The sequence below is a fragment of the Curcuma longa genome, unplaced genomic scaffold, assembly GCF_044706935.1.
Source record: "Curcuma longa cultivar G26 ecotype Majalengka, Jawa Barat unplaced genomic scaffold, ITB_CL_G26_1.1 contig_24198, whole genome shotgun sequence".
NCBI lineage: Eukaryota > Viridiplantae > Streptophyta > Magnoliopsida > Zingiberales > Zingiberaceae > Curcuma > Curcuma longa.
The window spans coordinates 468-10,077 of NW_027432358.1; the positions used below are offsets into that span (position 1 = coordinate 468).

The 9,610-nt window shown below is 36.7% G+C and overlaps 1 protein-coding gene across 1 annotated transcript; it reads left to right on the top strand.

Moving 5' to 3' along the window:
• Positions 1-584: 584 nt before the first annotated feature.
• Positions 585-9,604, top strand: LOC141818292 (chromatin modification-related protein EAF1 A-like; the record flags this gene model as incomplete). Its single annotated transcript, XM_074705809.1, has 11 exons — positions 585-1,004; positions 3,720-3,930; positions 4,013-4,067; positions 4,162-4,259; positions 4,367-5,619; positions 5,719-5,771; positions 5,852-5,971; positions 6,059-6,310; positions 7,907-8,059; positions 9,117-9,197; positions 9,572-9,604. Coding segments are annotated over exons 2-11 (2,187 nt in total), but the record flags the coding sequence as incomplete, so codon positions are not given.
• Between the last annotated feature and the right edge of the window lie 6 nt (positions 9,605-9,610).

Genomic DNA, 9,610 nt, shown 5'->3' on the forward strand with positions numbered 1-9,610 from the left:
AAATTGTGTCACTATAGGGGAGAATATTGCTTCGGCTTCGTCGATATTCGATCCTTGTCTACTTCAATAAATTTACCTCTGCACTAACTAACTCAATCATATTTTGGGAACAAGTCACCCCAGTGGCTCAATATGGTTACTTTTATGATCATCTATAAAGAAATAAATCAGAAAGTTATAAATGACTACGATGAAAATAAATATTATCTTAATTTTATCAAGATTCGATTCTTATTTATTTTAATAAATTTATTCTTTTATAATCAATTCAATTATGCCGGGATGAATAAACTCTTATACGGACTGCATCTACGAGTACGCATTATTATTCTGCGTCAGATATCTAATTGGATCTTTCAGGCTCATGCAGATTCCAGATTCCACATTCCAGATTCTAGTCTCCAGATCGAGTAAGTGGATCCTCCAAATCCGGATCCGTTAGTTTGGGTTCAGTTCGAGTGCGGCGTCGGGCTCGATCCATGGCGCCAATCTGGTTGGATTCGACCAGACCACCTCTGGGGTGGGGCTCCTACATCTCCTTGTCCAATCTTCCCCTTCGCGACCTTCCCCTCCCTCCTCCGCTCTCGTCTTCGATCACGAAACCTAGTGAGCCTCGATTCCGACGACCCTAACTGTTCTCCCCTCCCGCGATCTCCTTGGATTCTCCCTCCGGCGGTGCAAAATCTTGGCATTCAACTCCATCCCTGTCGGCGCCTTCTTCCATTCATTCGCACGTCGAGCCCTAACCCTAGCCTAGCCATCCATCCGCCTCCTTGGTCCTCAGGCGAGCTCATTCTTCCCCAATTATCTCTCTCTGATTCTTCTACATTTTACTATTTAAGTTCGGCGCTCCGGCCGACGTCAGAGAACGCTGTTTTGTTCCCCGTCTTCAGCAAAGGAGCACGACCTTTGCCGGCTACGCTGGTTTGGGCCCTTCCTTTAGATTGAATTGAAGTGATCCTGGCGCGGAAAACGACTTCTAGCTCTTAATATTTCCTGCAAAGGTCCTACTTCTCAGTCCTGCTATGTTTTTCTGGATGCAAATGATATGGTCTTGCAGTTGTAAGCTCTGAATTGTTCTCTCTAGCATTGGTTTAGTATTTTGTTAGTTATTTCTCGTGTGTTCAATGCTGCTACTAGTCTTTGCACGTGTGCAGTCACTTGTTAGAATGAGATCTCAATGTGGTTTACTACCCGTCTTGAGCAAATTGCTTCAGGAATACCAATGTTGCTTATATATCTTTAATCATAAGGGTGTATCTATGCATTCCATTGATTTTGTTTTGCTTCACGAGAGGATGCATAGGGTAGGAATAAGTTCATCGATGTTAATTTTCTTGTTGTTTCCAGAAATTGTTCCGTGTGGTCTTTCTCCATCATTCTGTTTGTTCTCTGCTATTTTTTACTACCTTATTTTTTTTTCTCATTTATCCCAAATAACTGCTTAAAGCCATAAGATTCAGATGGTAGTTTCTCTTGATACACGTCATTGTGAAGTATGCTACAGAATGCTTGTGAAATTCGTCTTAGTTAGACTTGACATGGTTTGTCCACTAAAATGGAATTGTACAAAGATTAAAGTTTTGAAGAATAGAAAACAACTAAACATGACGTAGATGAAACAAGGAACAAGCTAGGAAATTGAGTGGTGAAGGTTCTCTTTATAATGGTGCTTGGAGTCAATTTTCTATTGTGTTCAGCTTCTGGAGGAGAACGCCTTGAATGTGGAAAGTGGAATTAATAGTGTGTTAAGACTAGGGAGGGTGAACCTGTCAATCAAGAGTGTCCATAGAGAGTGGGTTCTGTTGGTAACTTGTCCATTGTCTAATTTATAGAAGGCAGGGGATAAAAATAGAAATTTGCATTTCTAAGGACTTCTGATGGAGCATTTATAGATTAGTTTGGCATGGACATGATGTGAAGTGGCCCATACACACCTAATTCATGTAAGAGACCTCTTTAACCCATTTACAAACAAAATAAAGGTGACAACACAGATGCTGATGACCAACCATATAATCTGTCATGGAGTTGAATTAGATGGATCTCCATTGTTGAATTGGTTGGTTTGCTACATCTGACTGAAAAAATTCTAATACTAAGGGATTGAGTAGGAAATGGGAGTCCAAACTGCCTGGTGGCTGCTTGTTGTCCATCTTGTCCCCAGAAGCTGTAACTGAGAACTGCACGGATAAATTAGCTGGTGTAATTATTGTTCCAGGGTTAGACCTTAGCTAACCAAGATGTGAGGTTGGATTCTGATATCCCCATTTAGAGATATCCTCCAGATGCAGATGTGATGTCATTTATGAGTTCTATTTAATGTAATTGAATTAACTCACACAGTACCATATTGATAATCTAATTACGAACATGACCAGCCATTAGCCACATATGAGAAGAAAGAATAGTCAAGAACCAGAACAATTATTGTACTTCTAAATTTACTAAACTATTGCATTCACCACTTCCATCATCAGCTAATGTCTAGGTGATTCTCCAATACCAGTTTGGGCCAATGTGTCTTAGTTTTGTAATGTGTAAATGCAACCAAAATATTCCCACTGGCTAGGGAATATTGGGTTTGTTCCTCAGTTGCCTCATTCACCAAAGCCTTTGTTTTACATGTCTGAAGAAGACTCAATACAGGATCACTATCCTTCTGTTTTCTTTTTGCTGGATAAAATGTTAATGTTTTTTTTTGCTTGTTTTAGCAGTAGACCTTTTCAGAAGTTTATGTGAATTTTATCTTCAATGCTTATCTTTGTGGTAAAATCTCATCGTGGAACACTTCCTCTCCTAATTTGTTGCAGTCTCATTTCTTGTCAAGGACTAACTGTTTATTCAAATAACATCTCTCTCTCTCTCTCTCTCTTCTTTTTGTCTGATTACTGCCCTTTATTTTGACCATTTGGGTTGCAATAGCATTGTAAATCTGGAAAAAGGAAAAAAAGGCACTTGAACGAACATACAGAAATTAAAAATTATGATTAGTAGAAGAGTATATGGATCTTAAATTTTAATATTTTATCATCTTCATAATGAGACTATTTTTTGTTCTATACTCAATAATCATATAGTTGTTTAATATTCACATGAAATCTGAAACAAAGTTTCATCGTGCATCAAAGTATTTCTTTACACGCCTTAAATTTTAATTTATCATTGTTTGTTTCTTTGAAATTGTTGCTGGAGCTTGGCTAAAATACTATTTTGTGAAGCAGCTTCATTGCTCTTGTATTGGGTACTACTGGGTCTATATTGAGGACTTAAAATTCACATTCTTTTTATGTTAGCTTGATTAGCCAGCTAGCATATTGGAGCTACTTCTTTGTGTATCAAATGCTGTAAATTAATTAGATAAATGTATTGCAGTGTCTCCAGAAAAGGGATTTGAGTTCAAGGAATCCATTTTTTCCATCTACCATGCCTTGTCTAATGCTATATTTTATGTTTAGGGATGCACCTTATATCTTTTAACTTTTGGCTAGCATTTTCAGAAACAATTCCAGATAGAAATAGTATAGATGCATGTTTAAACTCACTCTATCCATACAGAAGGCTACAAGTATATGTTAATCATCTAAGCAACTAAAAAATCTTCATTGATCCTCAACTTTATATTTTTTAATTTTACCTTTTGGATGTGGAAATGGGCTTACACATTGCTTATTTTCCCTTTATATTTGTGATAGTTGCTGACTGTAATATTCTTTTAGTTTGCAGGAGTAGAAATGTGTAGACCAGAGATTGAACAATTGGTTTAGTGATGATTTAGCATCAAATACAAGTATGGGCATAGCCCAGGGTTTTCTCTTCCAGTAGATTAAAGCACAAGCCCATGGGGGGCGTTGTAGAGTGTGCATTTGGTGTAGACACCAAACTCTCACCAGGTCGTGCAGAAATTGAGAGGGCTCAGGCTGAGCTACGGTAGGTTTTTGCTAATAAAATTAATTCGGCTTATAGAGTTTGTAATTGCTTTAAATTAAATTTATTCATGTCCTAACTACAGGCACGAATTTGAGGTTCAGGAAGTGCGAAGAAGGGAGCTGGAATTTCTTGAGAAAGTATTTGCAGATTAATGTCTTAATTCTTATCGAACTGTCATGCTGATCTTTTCAGCATTTTCCTTATTTGGTTGTCTACTTTTGGCTGTTGTAGGGTGGAAATCCCTTGGATTTTAAATTTGGTCATGGAGCTTCTGCCAGTGTACAATCTACTTCTTTTACAGATCAACATGCTGAGCCATATGTAACCAGGTTTTGTTCCTCAGTCAATGTGCATAAGATGGTTTTATAGTAATAATCACTTACAGTTCTATTATTAAGCTATCTTCCTTCTTTTTCCCCCTGGTTTTGCTTGACAGTGAAGCTAAAGGTAGCTTCACATTGGATGCTTCACCGCATGGAGATTCAGTTGAAAGCAGTGGGAAACCCGGTGGTTCCATGAGTCGTGAAACTAATATTGGAGATAATTTGTTGCTTTTTAAATGGGAAAACATCAAAGTTCACGGAGAGAGATATGCCAAACATAGAGGTAAAAGAGGTAGTGCTGCTCTGTTTGAACAATCATCTCAAGCTGGTGTAAATCACAATATGAAAGAAACAGATGACTCTGTTATCGTTCGCCCTGGGGCTAATGGCCAAGCATATGCGCGGCGTAATAGATCGAGAACAACACGTGATTCTGGTAATTTAAGTTTGATTGATTCTGCTTCCCGACATGGCAACAAAGCTTCTGTTGCATCGTCAAATGCGCCTGCTCCTAAGGATATAAAAGCTCAAGATAGTTCTTTCTCGTCCATTTCAAGTGCAAAGGAAGAAAATCAAAATTGCATTATAAAAGTTTTAGTGGCAGATGATCAAGCGGAAATCCCTTTAGATATGGAGCAGAATAATAACACAAGCACTAACATGATTGTAGACGAAATGCCTGAGGAAGTGAAAGAAATCAAGATTACTGAAAATAAGCAGTTAGATGACTCCTGTATTAAACATTCATCTATTCCTGAAAAAACTTTTAAAGGAACCTCCTCTCAGTTAGATGGTCTTCTTCCAGTTGGTTTGCCTTCTACCCCATTGGACTCTAAGGACACAAGTGATGTTGGAAAACTCAATGGATATGATGAAACTAAGCCCAGTTTCAATGAGGATGATATAAGAAGTAAGAATTTTGCTGAAGGCCTAACTAGCAAAAACTTACATTCGGATACTATGGACAAAAATACTATTGCAAATGGTGCTGTTAACAGTGAACATCCTGATGATGATCAATCTTTGATGCTAAGGTCCACAAATGGTAGATCAGGTGGAGATGTGAGAGACCAGATAACCTCTGAACAGTCTCTGCTAGATACCAGCTCTTTGAAAGAAAACAATGAGGCGTTCAATTCTGATGCCTCCATCAATGATAATAACACATCTAGGCCACTTCATCAAAACCTCAGTGACTTAGTTGTCTGGATGAAAGATAATGTTTCTGATAGTAAAACCATGATTGTAAGTGAAGTCAAGCCTGCTACCAACTCAGAACCTGTGAGACTGAATGATGAAATCATATGCGACTCAGAAATAAAAGTGGATAATTCTTTAAGTCAACCAAGTTCTATAAAAAAAGCAGGTACATGCTTGTTACTTTCCTCTGCTTCTGAATATCCAAAGGTCATCCTCAACAACAAAGGCTTTTTGTTTACCACTTTCCTTCAAACTTCCACTGCAGATCAACAAAGGGCACTTGAAGATGCTATACTAAAAGAAGCAGAATTAATAGAGGTATAATTCATGTGTTTATGGTGCATACCAAATTCATGTGATTATTCAACAAGAAAGATCCCATAAATTTTGTTCTACAGGCAAGGCTTAAAAAGGCTGGTGAACTATCCGCTGGTAGTATGTATCTTGAGAAGCATCATAAATGTCACTGGGATTTTGTGCTTGAAGAAATGGCATGGATGGCAAATGATTTCATGCAGGTACGTCTAGAGTGGGGTTCTTTGTCATCATTTTGTTATGGTGTCTTAATGGTTTGTTTCAACGTTACTTAAACTAATTTTAAACAGGAGCGATTATGGAAGACTACAGTTGCTTCTCGAATTTCTAGATTAATTGCTTCTTGTGGTCGAGCGAAGTTCAGACAGGAAAACTTATTGCGCAAGAAAAAAAGTACTGCTAGAAGTTTGGCTAAGGCTGTTATCAATTTCTGGCATACAGCTGAGCTTATTTGTAATGACAAGACACCTAATGGAAAAGAGTTGAAATCAGATAGTATTAGGGCATCAAATGCCAACGAGGCTGAAGTGAAGAGAGAGCAGGTTTGACTTTTAGTACAATGTATTTTTATACAGTTCATTGTTATGTCTTTACAATAGTGGGGTTGGATAAAACACTCCAGGTTAATATAATTACCATTGCTTTTCATCCAATTCCGCATTCTTTCATATCTAGAAATTTATTTTGCACCATTTCTGTAAGTTCAAAATGTTATTTGTTAAAAGCCTAAAATTATAGAATCAGACTTCTCAACCTTATCAAATTCAACATTTCCAGAGTAAAATGAATGGTTCTATGTTGGAATTTTTCTAGTGCTAATAATTGAATTGCTACACAATCAAATTTCAGAATAATAACATTTTGATGGTCATTCTACTTTCGACAGATTAATAATAATTCATATCTTCATTGATGTATTTCGTATAAAGGAGAGAAAGTACAAAGGAAAAGAAATGAGTGAAAGGAAAGAAGTATCAAGGGAGAGGTGGAAGAAATTGTTCCCATTTGTGTTTCCTGGGAGGATTGCAACAAGGATGGAATCTTTCCACCCTTTCCTTGGAAGGGAAGGGGAATACTCTTTATTTCTTCTGTTCCCCCTGGAAGGAAAGAATGAGGGAAATACTTATTATTTTGTTATATAGTTTTTCAATCATTTAAGATAATAATAGGATATAAACTTAAAAAGTCAATTTTATTTTATTTTTTTTGATAAACTTGTCGGTCTGATGATGGCTTGAATCTTCAAGGATTCAAGCCACCAATGTGGGATCTAGAGGATCAACAGCAATTTCGAAGGAGTTTTTTCATAACTTGAATCTTGGTCTTCCAGGTCACTGTGGAGTAATCTCTCTGTTGTTTATTGCTATTATAAAAAAAAGGTATAAATCTTGTTCCTAGCCAGGCTTTTAGTCCTTGTTCGGAATGAAATGGTGCAGGTCTGTTTTGCCAGTGCAGACGTTACTGTGGAGAAAAATAAGGAAGAAGCTTACCTAGTCTCTCTGTCACTGCATTGGAGAACCTTCAAGGAGGAAGGATTGTGAATCACTTGAAGGAGGAGTCACTCGAATCACCAATGTTGTAGAACCGTGAGAGAATCACTCATTGTTGCCAAAGGGAGGAATCACTTGATGTTCTTGCTCACTTTTGGCAGATCACAAGGAGGATTGCTTGCCACCTCACTCTCTATAGTTGATTTGGTCACTGCCATCGAATCCGAATGAGGAATCATGAGGAAGACGGCTTTCTGTTATTGTTGTTGACTCTTTGATATTCCAGAGCTGTTCTGCGTCACAATTTCACAGTGGAATGATAAATATCCAGCACGGCTTAAAATTTCAATCCATCTTAAAAGAATGCTTAGATGAATTCCTAGGTGCTCTAACCAGTGTTACTTTACATGCACTACAGATCTCATGAATGAACTTGTACTCCAATTAACTATCAAAATACCATGATAAGTTGGTGGAAATAAAATGCCATCTTGTTAAGCATGCTGTTTTTGTCTTGCTAAAGTAGCATCATTAGCTGTTTGATACTAGCTATCCTCTGTTAAGTATCATTCTGTTCCATTCTTGTAGACTTATAAAGCATTGTGGTGTTATTCATATTGATGTATGATATGTTTTTTTTGTGAGTAGGTTCAAGATTCTGTCATGGATTATGCAGTTAGGTTCCTGAAACATAATGGTGACGCATCATGTCACTCTACCTTGGTAGAAGCACCTACAACTCCTGACTGCCAAAATGGTCCAGGCATTTTGGCAATACCTTCAGAAGACAAACTTTCTGAAGTATGGATTAAATTCCTTCCTATCATACGTAGCATTATTTCTTATGGCATTTTGCAGTTTGATCTTAGAAACTGCTTCATATCCGTGGTACTTTGTTGAGTGGTAGTATTCTTGCAGACATTCTGCATCATGTTTTATCACATCGTCATAGTTGTAAGAATCATATAATGTATAACTCTCATTGTAAGATATTATTCATACATGTAACAATACATATCATATGTGAATTGGAAAATGTCTCATGAATCTATTTTTAGTATGATTCTAGACAAGAAAGAAAACTCAATCAGACTTTAAGTTCAACCCATCATAATAAATCCATTCCATCTTAAAACCATATATATAAAAAAGGAAAGATGAATTTTCTATTACATGGTACAACAATAAAAATGGAGAGTTGAGAGACAAATTTTTAGAAGTCTTATGTAGGAGAAATCTTTTCGTATGGAGACTTTGAGGAAAAATTGAACACTTGACAGAGTCTGAAAAGAAACATAAGTCTTGCCACATCAAGACTCATACTTGAGTGAGAATGTAGTTGACGGTGGCTTAGAAGAAGTATTGCAGGTTGAAGCCTCCTTCCTCTTCCCCTTCCTCTCTTTATGTTGTGCTACTTTTTTTTTTCCTATTCATCTCTTAAGTTGCATCAATCCTATCGACTCTGGAATTGATGATGGAGGTGAAGTGTACTATGTGTATACTATTGTTGGTAGTAATTAAGGATCAAATGTCCTATTGTCCATTTGATTTCAAATTTAGATAAAGTGTAATAGAAACTAATTTCTAATTTTTTTTGATCAGGGTGAGATTTGAAACTCTATTGTTTTGTTTGTGTGATGATCTGCATGCTACATGACTTACATCATGCTTATTAAAATGTATATATATATTTTAGGATGTATAAACTATTATGTAGGAACTTTGGAACCTATTTTACAAAATTTTAATAGTATTTTATGATTAACTATTCCAAAATTCATGGATTCGCAATATGTAGTTCAATTTGGGAACCTTGCATTTGATTTCATCTCATACTGCCACTGGTTTGCTTTTGTAGGAAATTTTTTTCTATGAAGTTCCTCACGGTGCGATGCAAGCATACAGAGAAGCCGTGGAAATCCAATGGATGCATTACAAAGTAAATCCTTGTTACTTTATGTTAGTTTGTTGCTGAAACTTATAAAACGAAGCAAGCTGTATGCAGCCATTTCATTTTTCTTGTAGAACAATACTTGTTGACACTGGCAATAAAAACATCCTTTAGTGCTTGTATCCTGACAATCTTTTTCAGAAATATTTGTTACTGAAGTTTGAGTTCTCAAATGGATAACTATAGCAGGTTAATGTCATTTTCATCAGTTTATTATGTGAATGCTCATAAATTGCATAGTTTTAACTTAAGTATGCTGTGAGGCTCGGCTAACAAGGTCACTAACAATTTTCTTTTATCTCACCGTCATCAAACTTCAGAAATATTTGACTAACACAAAAATTTTACTTGATCTTTCCTAGCAACTTGCTAATTCTGTGCATCAGGAAGAGTGTGAGACA